The following is a 15,033-nucleotide window of genomic DNA, read 5'->3' as shown; positions in this document are numbered from 1 at the left end:
TCTCTTATCACCAGAAATGACACAGGCAGGGCGGAAAGGGCTAAAAGTGACACGAGTGAAATGGATTAACGTTGCTAATTGACATTTGATGGCAAGAACAAGAGGAGTGATACCATAGCCGATGCTTCAAATATAAGAAATGAAATGCAGTAAAGAATCGAGAATTGACTAAATTGACTAACTAAAGAGGAGATAGCAGTGTAAAGATAATTCATTTATGGGGTGTTTTCAATATCAGTGTTATAATTAAATGAACTGTGAACAATGAAAATACGTAAAAACAATACAAATTGTAATACAAACAATTAAAAAAAAAATCAGTTGAGAGATGTTAGCTTGTGTAACTGAGAGTGTAAGTGTGTGTGTGTGTGTGTGTGTGTGTGTGTGTGTGTGAACTCACCCTGTCTGGGAGGCTTGTAGTTGCCAGGGTGGAAGGCAGTGGTGAGAGCAGACGAAGAATCCGTGATATCTCCGTGGAGATGGCGGCGTCTGCGGCGATATGCGAGCCCTCCCACGCAAAGCGCCAGGATCACGCACAGCAGCAGGGCCACCACCAGACCAGCGTAGACGGCTACACCCATACCCGGGGCCAGCGCTGAGAGATGGACACAACGAGAGACATTGTAAAGAGGCACTCGTGTAAACACACACACACACACACACACACACACACACACACACACACACACACACAAATGCAATGGAAACACAAAGGGGAAACAAAACATAATGTATGAGTTATAATCTGATTTACTACACACCCATTGAAGTAGGAAACAGTATAAGTAAGTTAGTGCTGAAAAGATTAGACGATAAATTGATTAGTCAGTCTATAAAATTCTGATGAGCCACTCAAACGGGTGAATTCTCACATAATTTTATTGTTGTAAAATCAATATCGTTGAGGTTTTAACCATTGATTTGACAAAACAAGCAGTAAAGGCGTCACCTTTAACTCTGGAAAATTGTGATTGACCTTTCAACTACACCGACATGCCTCATGACCCGATTAACCCGATAATAATCGGCAAATAAATCAGTGAGGAAAATGGTTGCGGCCCTATTTCACAGATAAGGTTCATATTTTTTCATGTCTGTCTTGAGACAATACTGATATGCCCATTGGTGCATTAAATTAGATATTGGTCACTTTAATTTCTCCCCATGTCCATTCTGATAATGAAGAGATCCCTCCTCAACTTAATGCCAAAGTAACAGATGGGGGACAAAATTCCTTTTTGAGTCCTTGTTCTACACAAATTTTTTTTTCAGTTCCGCTGAAGCTAATGTGAAGCTTCGGCAATCTGAGGTCAAATCAGAAGCATCGTCCAAAGTTACAGTCATAGAGATTTTGCCGGTGAGCTCCGTGTTGGTAGACTTTTAAAAGTTGTGGGAAAAAAAGGGCCCTGGTAAGTCAGATACCCTGTGATGAAGTATTGACATTGGTACCTTGAAAAAGAGCTTCAGCCGAGACCCCATAATGCATTTTTATACAGAACAAGGACTGTGGACCTTGTCCAGCCATCTGTTACATTGGAATTGCATTAGGGAGGGGATCACTCCTCCGCCAGTATGGAAAGGAGACACAATCACAGTGACGGATGACTCGTTCAGTGTACTAGTGGACGTGTGAGTGTTGTGTTAAGATAGACAAAAAAAAGTGAAGCCATTCTTAAACTATGGCGGTATGCCTGCTATGCCTCTGGGGGATGTGTTGGGCTCCCTCTCCTTATCCCCCAGCTTGGGGACCGGTTTTGAGTGGTTTGCAGGCACACCACAGCCCGCTAAGCTCAGGCTACCCAACACTAGCAGAACCAGGCCAAACCCAGACACGTGAGCCAGTCACACCAAAGACAAGGAGAGAGGTTGGCCGTAGACAAAGAGAAGCAAAAAAGAAAAGAAAAAAGGACTAGACAGGCTGGATAAAGAGAGGAGAAGAGAGCCAGAGGAGAGGCAATTTGGCAAAAGGGATAGGAAGAAGCCAGATAAGGTTGTGATTTGTTGAGAGGACAAAGGGATTATAAGTATGGCGAGGAGAAACGAGATAAGGATAACAGTGCTTGAGGAAAAGGCCTGTGTTAAAAGAGCAGGAGAGAGTCGGGAAGAAGTTGTAGGAAACCATACACATTACAGAGCAGCAGTGAGAGCGGAGGAGAGGGTGGAGGAGAGGGAGAGGAAAGCCAGAGGCAGACAGGCTGGCAGAGGAGAGCTCCCCTGCTCACGTGGCGCGATGCAACCAAGTCTGACAGCCGTCCGCACTTATTACCAGAAACGGAACAATAGCGAATTAGGTGCATTACCGTGGCTGCCTTCCCCTGAGCCCACGTCACATTGAGCTAAAGGAATTACCATCACTTCAAATGTAAACTATATCACAGATTAACTGAACGTCAGACAGAAATCAACTGTTTTTCTCCAGCGCTATACTTCCACTGAACATGCATCAAAGAGTCTCAGCTTATAGCCACATCGCTTTGCTCGGTCCATTACAGAGCTTGTAGATTTTCCTCTACGTCATGCTGGGTCAGAGTTAGCTGAACTATTTTTTTGGTCAGTCTGATGAATTATTATACCAACATTTATCAATCCGGTTGTTGTGTAACTGTATGTTCCTCTCCCCATGATACAGCTGCAGCAAGCTGTTATGTAAATGATGCAATGTGCTACAGTGAAGACAGCTCAGAAGCCGATGCTACGCTTAGTCAACATCCTAGACGAGATGGGATAACAACACTCATGGGCCGGCCGGACAGGAAGGTGAGCCGAGCCTTCACTGAGCTCGATCTGAGGTGACACCAAAGTGTGGATGGGCAGGCTCGACACAAATGATGCACACACTCAGATGCACGCGCCAACACAGATGTTGGGACTCCTAACATGAAGGAGCACACACACAGACACACACACAGCATGAGGCAGAGAAAGAGTGAGGTCATGGGAGGATGAACTTACGATGGCTTGCATGTTCAATAGAAATCTTTTTATCTGTTTGAACAGGAGAGGAAAAGAAAAACAAGACAAAACATAAAAATGGATGGACTAGTTTTTATGCAAATGAAAGATACAATAACATAATACAAAGCAGCAACGGCAAAGTAAACAATAGCTCATATTAAAATATAAATGTAAACATAAAAAGGCAAACTGCAAACAAGAAAGCATACTTTATATCTAAACGATAAATGGCTCTCTACAGGAAATGTGTGAGAATGTGCAGCATTGTGGAAGAATTCTTCATGTAATGTACAGAAGAAGGAGGAATGAGAACAAAAGCCTATTAGAAATTGGGATGAAAGAACATGGGATCCTTTGCCCGAGAGTGGCAAAGTAGAAGACAGACGTGAAAATGAACATGGACGCCGGTGTTGTGCAGTACATGAAAGTGAAAGTCGACGTCGATAGAAACTATGTCTTTATACTCTACATCCAATTTGACCATGATGAGATGTTTCCTCGCGAGCATCATCAAAACAGCAAATGGTTTCCAATACATCCAGCAGCAATTATAATCTACCAGGAGGCAGTGACGGTGATGGTTTGTGGTGTAAGTAAGTATTTTAAATTTATGACTGGGGTATTTAGCGGATCCCGGGAGGGTTCCACAACGAGTGAGACGTTTTGATTGTCTGAAGCATGTGAGAGATGCAAGGAGTCATAATGTCTTCACGATATTAGTGAATACAGAATAATCATATTAATGTGGGAAATGAATAAGCCAGTCAGTAACCTGTGACACCTTTACAGATTTTCAACAGCGCAGTGCTTCCCATCTTCCCCCTCTGTCAGAGCTACTTGAGTGCATGTTTTCCTGACGGCCTCCCGAGAAACCCTCTGCTCTCCCCAGCCAAATCAGCGAGCGTATTTGTCTAATCTGTCTGCTCCATGGAAGCCTGTTCACGTCAGGACTCGCGTGTAGGTCTGATGGAGTTGAGGGCACAGTGCTGCACTTAATGTGGATACGATTCCCCCCGATGCATGTGCATTTAGGAGGTTTGTCTGTAAGCTTGGGCGTGTTGGTCTGTGACTCGGGTGCGTATGAGCTTTTCAAGTATGTGCTTGAACGTATCTCACTGCCCCTGTGGATGTGCGTCTCTAAGATTGTAATGCGCTGTCAGCTGGATTCCTCCGAGCTCATCACGGGCTGCACCCTGGGTGTCAGTGTGAGTCTGACTCACTCTCATATGCTCTTCCCTGTGCTAATTTTCGACTTGGCCGTGTCATGCTCACTTCCCACTCCATGTACTTCCTTGGTGTGCACTTTCTCTCTCCCTCTCCCTCTCGCTCTCCTTCTCCATCTGTGCTTTTCAGATGTGGATCACTTGCCTCCTCTCTTTGTGAACCTAAATTCTCCCTCGTGAAACATCTGTCTGTGATGTTCTTTTCATCTCACTCTACAACATTTGCGCTTTCACCATGCTGCAATTACTAGAACACCTTGGGAATACAGTTCTATAGAAAATAGCTATCAAAATGAAATACACCCCCAAAAAACTATGAGCGAAGAAATCCCTGACTGCAAAACTTGCTATTATCTGGAGCAGCAAATGTACTCTGAGGAAACGGACCCCCATAGGAACGCCACCTTCCTTCAGATATTAAGCAGCTGAAGTAGACGCACTAGTGAAATGAATTCACCAAATGTTGATCTTTTATAAAGGGCCAACTGAGGAATTAGGATACATTACATCAGGAATCATAAATGAGCCATATATTATATTATATTGTAATATTTACTCCCTTTTGACATTTAACAACCACCCCAGTTCAAATAAATTGGTCCGGTGACTTACTACGTGTACACAGCCCCTCAGTGCAGTTTTTGCTCTCCATCATGCTGCCGCTGCAGTGCTTTCCTCCGTTCCTGGGAGGGGGGGCTTGGCACTCGCGACTGCGCCAGTGGGTGCACTCTGTGCCACAGGCGGACCACTTTGCCCACTCTGTCCAGCCTCCATCCACTGGAATGATACAGCGGAGATGTAAGTCATTTTATAGCTAACCAGCAGCTAAATCACTCCAGGTAGAGGGGGATTGGGCATGACATTAAAACGCAGCATGATGCATACATGTATGTAATGGCTTTAGGTGCATAACTTCTTCAGACTTTGCAGTGAGGGTGGTCTGACACAGGGGGCAGAGCAATAAGGACCAGAATGGCGTGTGGCAGTAAATCATACAACTGTGTTTCTAATCTACAGGACTTTTCATGATGACAATATCACCAAATGCTATTCTGTCCTGGTTGGCTGAAGTATTAAAATTCCTTCTAGTATTTCCCACAAACCCATCTGACCAATTTGGAAAGTTTTCAGACATTCCAGTGAATGAATTAATGTACTGAAATTGTTGTGAATAAAACAGATCTTCACCTGGACACAGTGTGGTGCAGGTCACTCTCTGGAAGGGCGGACCCTCGCAGAAGGCTCCTCCGTTCAGAGGGGCAGGATTGGTACAGCTGCGCGTCCGCCGCTGCCAGCCCCGCCCACACTGAGCGTTACACTCTGACCATTCGGTCCAAGAAGACCAACCTCCACTCACTGACAAGAGAGACAGACACACGGGCAGAGAGACAATGTTAATATTAACAGGCCAATCTACTCAAGAAGAATAACAGTTCTGTATCATAGCTAACATCTATCATGAATTGCAGGAACTTGTGATGTGTGAGAGAGGAACAGAAGGAAAAAAACATACTGAATGTTTTACCATAAATGATGAGAGTCGCGGTGCTGCTGCGTCTTTTGGCCACTACATTACGAGCCATACAGGTGTAGTTTGCCGTGTCTGAGAGCCTGGCCTGCTTTATGATCAGATCATGATCAATGGTGATCAGGAAGTTGGAGTCCTGCGACGGATCAATGACATCCTCGTCCTTCAGCCAGTCCACCTGTAGGAGAAGCCGGAACAGGCGCACGGAATTAAAATGAAGATTAAAATGGAGAACTCTGAGAACTCGCACACTCTCAACCCTCTGTGTCATTTCAATTTGGACTGATGGACTTGCTTTAATTCGTTTGGCAGATATTTCTTCACATAAATCATTGTACAAATCAGCAGGTGTGTATGCATAGACACGAGTCGGCACAACACACGCAGACTCACTCGGTAAAAGCTCCATTTGTATGTTCTATTAAGCTATTGCAACACACTTAACACACATTGTGTCGATGATCACACATTGTTAATATTTTCTTAATGTAGAAAAATATAGTTTGTGGCTTCTTTAAGCCAAACTCACCTTTGATTTTATACACACAATTCTTACTAATAAATAAATACTAAATACTTTCCTGTGATTGAATTACATGCTTTTATGCTATATACTTTTTATGTTACGTAATAACCATGTTTTTAAGCCAATAAAAAGAAGAATGTCAAAAACATAAATATTTACCAAGTAATAAAAATCTACACTTTTGAATCATTTGTTACACAGCTTTTTTATGTGAGAGGTAAAAACGTCTGATGCAGTGACGCACAGTTAGAGACGCTTGGTGTTAAACATGACACAAAGTGGATTAATCCTTTAACAGCCTGTTTTTGCTTTGTTGCTCACACAACTGATTTTTTTTTTCTTGATGGTGCCACGTAGCTGGATCCTCTTAAATCTTTCAAACTCCCGTGGCTTGCCCTTTTCCCCCTCCCGTTTGCTTTATGTTGTTGTAATGCATACATTTGTGTGATTGATTAGTGATTAGTTAGATCTCTGCTTTGCATTCTCCCTAAAATAAATGGGACTTGTAATGCTCCACGAATATAAATGTACTTTTAAAAATGTACTCCCCATCACAATCAACAGCACAAATTGAACCCTAAAGTTGATAAAGGACTAGAAAATGAAACATTAGGCGATGAGAACAGGGATGAGGAGGGACAGATCTACCTCAGCGGTGGGCATCCCCTCCGGGGGGCGACACTGCAGCAACACCTCCTGCTCCAGTCGCACCTCCCGCCCCAGCGGCTCCTGCTCAAAGTTCTTCCTCAGGTCTGCAGTACATGGGGCAACACAGGTGTAGTCAGCAAATAGTGAAGGCTGCCTCATGACAGCAGCCTGACACCCTGTTTATCCAAGTGACATTTGTTGCACACACACACACACACACACACACACACACACACACACGCACACACACACACACACACGCCCCAGAAAGCCTCTCTTACTCTACTATGTCGTGTTTTTTTACAAATACCCTCATAAATATGCACAGTGTCAATCACCCTACACCACACATTACCACGAGGGACTAAGATGGAATGCAACAGCAACTTATTTGCATATATACTAAAGCTGACAAGAAAAAAGTGAGAAACATTTGCCCTTCTGCTGTCTAGATTCCTACTTTTCTTCCTCTGTCTCTCTCTGTCTCTCACTCAAACACCCACCCACACACACACACAAAGCCACCCACACACACACCCACAAACACACACACACACACACACACACACACTTTGTTACTGACATGCAATGCGAACGTAGGCTCGGTTGCTCTTGGTGGTGCCAGCCGAGCTCCAGGCCACACACTGGCACCAGTAGTCCTCCAGCCCAAAGAGCTCCTCCACCTGGGTCCTCGACACAGAGATGTCCACTTCCCTCACCACCAGACCTATGCAGAGAGAGAGGAAGAGAGAGAGTGAGTGAGCAAGTGAGAGAGGGGTTGAGAGAAGCTACTGAGCCATATTTTTCACAGTGCATATAAATAATGCATTGGCTGCAGGCCAAAAGCAGTTAATGTGCTCATAAAACCCTATAGGAGCTAATGGATTATGCAGTCGAAAATTATGTTTGTAATTGAGTATGATGTTTATGTCTGTGAAATACAAGGTGACATTACTATGTGTGCGTAGCTGTGTTTACAGTACAACTCTCTGTGCGTGTGTATCACCTGTGATCTGGTCCAGGCTCTCTCTGGTGACGTGGTCGTTCTGATTGACCCATTCTCCGTTGCACTTGAAGTAGATCTGTGTGGCCGGTGACGCCCGGCACCGCAGCTGCACCGGCCGGTTCTTCACGATGAAGGCGTCCTCCGGTTCCAGCAGGAATTCTGGGAGGGGTTCGGCTGGTGCTGACGGGAAGGAGTCAGGGAGGACCTCGGCCTCGCTGTAGTCGCTGCTCTCTGAAAACAAAGAAAACAGACGTGATTAACATGAATGTCCTTTACGGGAAAGACCTGAGTTCAAGTGTCAGCCAGCCAGCCAGCCAGCCAGCCAGCCAGCCAGCGGGCCTCTATGTTGGGGAGGTCAGACATTTAAAAGACAAATCTGTCCCATGGCGATCAACAAGCGATCACGTAACTGGAGGGAGTCTAATGTATGGGTGTGTGACAGCTTGTCTTGTGTGTCTGAATCCAGCTGTAGGGCAAGTATGAACAATTATGTCCGCATTGCTGCACTGTACACATAAAGGCAGCCCTGTAATTGTATTACAAGACATCAATACATTTAAGATGCTGACGGTTTTCACTCTAGATGCAGGGGCACAGTTTTGCCACACTGGATTGCAAGTAGTCTGGTCAAGTCAAGCCTCCTGCACCGGCCCCCCCTGGATGAGTCCACGCGTCTCAGCCGGGGAAGGAGCTGCTGACCTTCTGTGGACAGGTCCCGTTGATCGCACATTTATCCCTTGACATTTACGATGTGACACATTTCCCCCAGCAATGCTGCCAAGAGCTTCTCCTGGCAGGAAGGACACAATATTTCTGACCTCTTCACTCTGACTTGTTACTCTAATAATGATGGATAGATCCCAGGCAGTATATCAATGCGGCAATGTGACTAGCTTCCATTGTTTTCACAGCAGTGCAGAGATTTACGTGTCCGCACTGATAACTTTCCTATGTCCTACATTTTTTTCAAAGATTCATGGGGTCAGCTTTGTTATCCTGATATTTGAAGTCCTTTGTGACAAACTTGACAGACTATATAATGAAATAAGCACGAGATCAATTATCGTTAATCCTTTTCTCCAGCTGTGAGTATTCATTGTATTCAAACATTGTTACATCAGTCAGACTTGTCAGTGTGCAGGGCAGCAGGGCGGCAGGCAGGCTATGATGCAAGCTCAACCACAACTCATGTGTGTCCATCAACTGGATTGTATCCTTGTGTACCTGAGAAAAACACTGAAGCACTGGCAGACTGGAGAGGACCCTGTGGCATATCAATTACAGACAGAAGGACTGCGGCATACTCTGCCATGGAGAATAACGAGACAACAATAAAGCTGTAATGCGTGAACACACAAAAAGAAAAAAACACTGCGCACAAATATAACTATACACATTGACAGGGTGTGTTTCCAACGCCAACATTTATATGTAAGCAGTGTTTTAACTATCAAACTCATATCATCACTTTGTGACTTTCCCTTTCGGGTAAATCCGAGCACTTATAAATAGTTAATGTGTCTGACCTTCCAATAAAAAAAAACCTTTGTTCTGCTTACGAAAATGATCTGAATTCAATATGCAGCAAATGGAAGACTGGAGCGGAGTGCGGGGGATTGACAGGGTCGGCTCCAGTCAGGAGATGCCAAAGAAGTATGGGCCTATCCAGCCCTGTGCACTTTCTTCCCTCGACACGCACATGCAGATGGACACAGCTCATGGGTGATTGTGCTTTTCCTACACAGAAGTGTAGTCTCACAATGCGGCAGTTTTTAAATTTCATTCTCCACAGTCGGTGGGCAAAGAAAGAGGTGTGAGGGCAGGTGCAGCGGCTTCTCCAGAATGAGATTTACACCAGACTAATTTGCAGCGTTCAGTTTTCAAATCAGTTATGCCACAACCGAGGAACAAGAAAAACTACTTAGAAAGATAGCATCTCCTATTTTAGGAACATGAGCACTTCGCCACCCCCATCCCGCTGTTCCCCTGACAGACTCTGTCTGAGACATTAGGGGAACGCAAAGAGGACACGGAGCATGAAGGAAGTAGGAGAGGAAGTCGTGGCAGGATTCTAACCGAGGCCTCAAGAGGCATCCTCAGGTATATGGATGGTTCCATCTCTTGATCGAAGTCTCCGCCAGCATGAAGGGGCCAGTGGGGACAAGAGTCCGAGGCAGCACTGCCCACAGCTTGGAGCCTGTTTAAGCTGTGGCCACAGGACAGACAGAAAGGGCGACAGCTGCTCCAGGCCCGACAGCCACCCAGGATGCAGCCGTCACCCTCAGTCTGTCTCTGCCTCTCTGTAACTCATCTCTTTCACTAGCCCGTCCTTGTTCTTCTCCAGTCACTTCTCCTGCCGCCGACTATATTCATTCTCTAACCCGTGACCCCAATCTGAACCCTTGCCGCTGCACACGTCATCATGTCTTGTAAGTTTTATAAAAGATTTTAAACTTTTTTCATTTTAGTAAATACAACGGTTATGCCACTAAGAAGGAAGCAAAACAAACTTGCAAACGGATTAAACCAATCACCAATCAGAAAACCAGTGGATGAAGTCTTGGGATGAGATAAAGGTTTAAATTTCTGGTTTATTTTGATATGCCTTTTTGTTGACTTACAGTAATTTGCTCTTTCTTTGTTCAGTGCATTTTTATAAAGATGGTGCATGTGACCTTACACCTTTTTTATTCCCACCAGAGCCTCTGGCTGCTCAACCTCAACAGGTCCTTTACACAGTGAACGTTGTGCAGTCACAGGTCCGTCACGCTGGATGCACTTGGTCTACCACAAGGGGAAACTCAAATTCAGACACATTTAATATCACAAAGTCACACTTTAACAAAATTGTGGAATTAAAAAAAATCTGTTTAAAATATAAAAATTTGGGGGCTTTTTCCGCCTTTAATTTGACAGGACAGCTAGGTGAGGACGGGGAAGACACGCAGGAAATCGTCACAGGTTGGATTCTAACCCTGGACCTCTGCGTCGAGGCATAAACCTCGAAGCATATGTGTGCCTGCGTTATCCACTGAGCCACCCCGGCCATTCTACACCCAGTCTTAGTTGTAAACGCCGTTTCCATTTGTACCTGTCCCCATTTGTTTAGCACTGAGGTGATGTATAATTGATACTGCTGTAATAATAAGAACAAACAAATCCATGCACGCACGCGTGCACACACTGGTTTCTACTCCTACAGGTTCCACTCTGGCAGGTTCCACTCTTAATGTCACTTCCATACACTCAATGAAGCACGCACAATACTGCAAGTGGGTACTCAAGCAGGTAAACATAAACATGAATAATGAAAGTTAACACATCTCAAAGTGACGCGTAGCCATGACCATGAATCACATTCATCCCCGTGCCCCTCTCACAATCCGCGTCTCCCCCGTCCCTCTCCGCTCCTCACATCCCCTCGATCTCCCCTTACTAAGCTGTCGCCTCCAGTCTCGCAGACTTTAAATTCTCTGTCAATAACCAATTGTGTTGGCCCTCCCCACCCCTCACCCACGCTCTTTCCCTTTGTCCGGCATTGATCGCCCCGGTGTTCAAACACTGGCTGAAAAACACAGCCTGTCACTCTTCAGGCGCGATGAGAGGGGGCACAGAGGGAGAAGGAGGAAGGCAGGAGAAGAATGGCAGCAGAGACAGACAAACAGGGAGAGACAGCGGTTCAGACGGAGACAGAATGGGAGGAGAGAGCCCTGTGTATTTGGATAAACCTCTCTCTCTCGCTCTCTCTGTGCGTCTGTGCAGTGTGCACGTGTGTGTTCTGGGGCCTGAGCACTTTAATTAAAACACTTTTGCATGACAGAGGTAGGAGACAGACAGATTCTTTCTCTCCCCCTGTCTCCCTCTGAGATAATGGAGCTGGGGGTTTAAAGTGGAATCTGTGTTTTTGGGCCAGCATACAAACATCCATCAGAACTCAGCAGCTGGCAATTTGTGCGGAATGGAGGAACGTTACAGACAAGAACTCCTCGCCGTGCAGCACAGCGAGTCTTTTATTACTCTAATGATAGACATAAGACAGCTCGAAAGCAAACACAAGCTTCCCGGTATTCTTGTTCTGGAGCGCACACGCATGCAAACACGCGCGCACACAGAGACCCCCAACACGAGATCGAAAATAAGCAGTACTATCTCTCAGACTCTTATTCGTGTCTGCCAAACTCAAATAGTGCAGCTGAGGGAGTTCCCTCCTTCGGTGACTGTGTGGCTGCAGTGCAAAGCCTCACAACAGTGCAACTGGGAGTCGGAGTGACAGTGGTGGAGCGAGGCCACACTAGAAGGCAATAACGTGTGGGAAGGAGATAGAGGAAATCTGGACAGAGGTGACAACACGGGAAGACACGAGGGCTGGCCAAAGACAGGTCAAGAGACAACTGCAGACAAGTGGAGAGAGAGACACACACACACACACACACACACACACACACACACACACACACACACACACACACACACACACACACACACACACACACACACACACACACACACACACACACACACACACACACACACACACACACACACACACACACACACAGAAGACTCGACTGCTATAATAACTAGGAAGGAAAATGAATAACAGCAACGTCTGTCTTTGTCTCAAGCCCGTCTGAAACTGTCTCTGTTGTTCTTTCTGCCCCCTGTCTTTTTCCACCCTCTCTTTCCTCTTGCCTCTCATTCTCTCTTACACAAACACGCACACGGACGACTGTAATTTTCATAGCCCCAGTGCCTCTAGCCAGAGTGGAGTCTAAAGCGCCTGTGCTTTATCATTACCTTTACAGGGTTAGTCATTACTGTCCCCTCCAGTGCCCCTCACTATCCCAACACTGCTCTCAGAAGTGGGCTAAAAAAGAGAGCCAGGGAGAAAAGAGCATAGGAGGAAGTATACTTTGAAGCAGCCGAACCACAGAGAAACACTACAAAGGACGCGGGGTCAGGCTGGGTTTGGCAAGTTCGGGAATCTCTTTATTTTTCTTAGGCGTCCCATGAGGTCAAAAAACAAACGAACAAACAATAGCACCACCTCCTCCCTTCCACTTTCCAGTTTGGCTTGTGCTTGGTAGTGCTTTTCTTCTTGCCCTTCCCTGACTCCAGTCCTCCTTCCCTCCTGCCTACTTGACTCAAGGCACTTTGAGCGGCTCCAGTCAACTTCAAATGACATCCAGCCTTAAACGCAAAGAGAGAGAACTATAGCCCGCGGCCCTGAAGCACATCCAGCTCGCTGAGCCCACTAAGGACAGGCAGCTGTGAGTCAGTCAAATATGACAACACTGCTGGTACAGGAAACACGGCCAATAAATAGAGTGATCAGCGGCCATTATGTTACATTGAGCGGCTGGCCATACATCCATCATCCCCACCCAATTTACCTTATTACCATCATTCTATTGAGGAAGCACTAGGGAAGAGATGTGCAGACGCACGCACACACACAAACACACGCACACACGCACGCACACACACACACACACACACACACGCACACACACAGAGGCATGTCAAAAGAGATGGATGGAGGGAGAAAGTCTCTCTGTGCCTTCCTTAAAAGGACACTTGCATTGAGTGATTCATATTCAGACTGACCGCATCAGCCTGAGAACGACTCGGTACACGAGGAAAGTCATTGAATGTGTGAGCAGGACCGGGTGTGTGTATGTGTGGCACTGTGTTACTATATTCATGGGGTCTGAACCCGGGGAGCCCACAATAATTTTGGCGTCCAACAGGATCGGGTGGAACAAAAATCAGGATCCTAGGGGTTTAAATGGCTGGTTGAGGTTTAAGACTCAATTTTAGGGTTAGAGAGTGTGTGTGTATGTTTGTGTGTGTGTGTGTGTGTGTGTGTGTGTGTGTGTGTGTGTGTGTGTGTGTGTGTGTTGGCATCAGACATGGCATGAGGCAACATGAAAGCAGGTTGGAGCGACACAGCATCACTTCTCACATCAACAAAAGCCGACTGAGTGTGAAGAGTCATGCAGTTCACTCAACTGACACACACACACACACACACACACACACACACACACACACACACATGCACACACACACAAACACACACAGCGCTTTTTGCAGCCAGACTGGGGGGGGGGCAAAATTGGTCATCATGTAATAGTGGACACCATCAATTCCCCAGTGACTAACAGAAGCCATCATTTCCATTCCTTTGTGGTAGCTGTGAGGAGACAGGGGACAGGGAATCAAATTGGATGTCCCGCAAAGAGGGACACAGATCCGAACCAGTGTGCTCTCTCATAAAGGCTTGGACTTCTGCCTTTAAAGTTCCTGTTTGGATAAATTGATGCTACCACCAAGATGTGCGCATGCAGCGTCTCCACATGGCTCTGCAGCCAGTTTCTCTGCACTCACCATGGTGACTCTCTAACTAACAGACGCCATCCCTCACACAGACAGGCGCACACACATTCCTCTTCAGATCCTTATCTAATTAGTCTGCCTGCAAGTCAAAAACATTTTTTTCACTCTATAGCAACTGACGGTGTTTTTTATTGTGTAAAACAACATCAATAAGCTGCAGACTGATAAGACCAAAGGAACAGCACATGATTAAAAATCCACTGCCATGCGGCCCATAGTCAAATACAAAGATGTGTTCGCCCAGCTTAACACAAAAAGTGAAGGGAAACCAATAGGCCAACTTCCATGTTGTATCTTGTGTAATCAACAGTTACAAATGTGCCTTTTTTTTTTAGGAATCAGGTCTACAGCTGAAAAGTCTTCATAGTGGAATTTTTGCATTTCTCATGTGAATTCAACTGTGCAACAAATCCTTTTTATTCATGACTGAGCTACGATAGCTGCCTTCTGTACTATGTACGCTGCGCTATCACATCTATGACTATGTTTTATTGGACACAGGAGAAATTGTTGACTCCCCAACTAACATTGGACACGACAATGCACAAACAAACTTTTTTCCTTACGTTCCCAAAAAAATATACATAAAATAAAATAAAACAAAACCTTACCAAATCTTAATCACCTGTTGTGGACATAGAATAACAATTTGTTTGTTGCGGGAACTTTTGAGCTGCGACTTGTTGGAAGTTAATCACAGCAGTGTCACACCTTTGATTGGTTCCAATATGGGAGGACGCCAGCTGAG

At 45.5% G+C, this 15,033-nt stretch overlaps 1 protein-coding gene across 2 annotated transcripts in view; it reads right to left on the bottom strand.

The window, feature by feature from the left end:
• The window catches only part of unc5b (unc-5 netrin receptor B), a 46,513-nt gene that overhangs the window by 7,375 nt on the left and 24,105 nt on the right, over positions 1–15,033 (bottom strand). The window contains exons 2-9 of one of the 2 annotated variants that reach the window (XM_035606713.2): positions 7,887–8,117; positions 7,464–7,607; positions 6,881–6,984; positions 5,704–5,884; positions 5,367–5,534; positions 4,791–4,955; positions 2,953–2,985; positions 401–595 (exon numbers count right to left, since the gene is read on the bottom strand). In XM_035606713.2, the coding sequence (XP_035462606.2) occupies positions 401–595; positions 2,953–2,985; positions 4,791–4,955; positions 5,367–5,534; positions 5,704–5,884; positions 6,881–6,984; positions 7,464–7,607; positions 7,887–8,117 (1,221 nt within the window). The remainder of the gene's footprint in view (positions 1–400; positions 596–2,952; positions 2,986–4,790; positions 4,956–5,366; positions 5,535–5,703; positions 5,885–6,880; positions 6,985–7,463; positions 7,608–7,886; positions 8,118–15,033) is intronic. The other variant, XM_035606714.2, reaches the window with a different exon arrangement.

This window comes from Scophthalmus maximus, chromosome 10 (genome assembly GCF_022379125.1).
Source record: "Scophthalmus maximus strain ysfricsl-2021 chromosome 10, ASM2237912v1, whole genome shotgun sequence".
NCBI classification, from domain to species: Eukaryota; Metazoa; Chordata; class Actinopteri; order Pleuronectiformes; family Scophthalmidae; genus Scophthalmus; species Scophthalmus maximus.
Note: the sequence above shows the minus strand (reverse complement) of the source record. Positions and strands in the feature narration are given on the sequence as shown.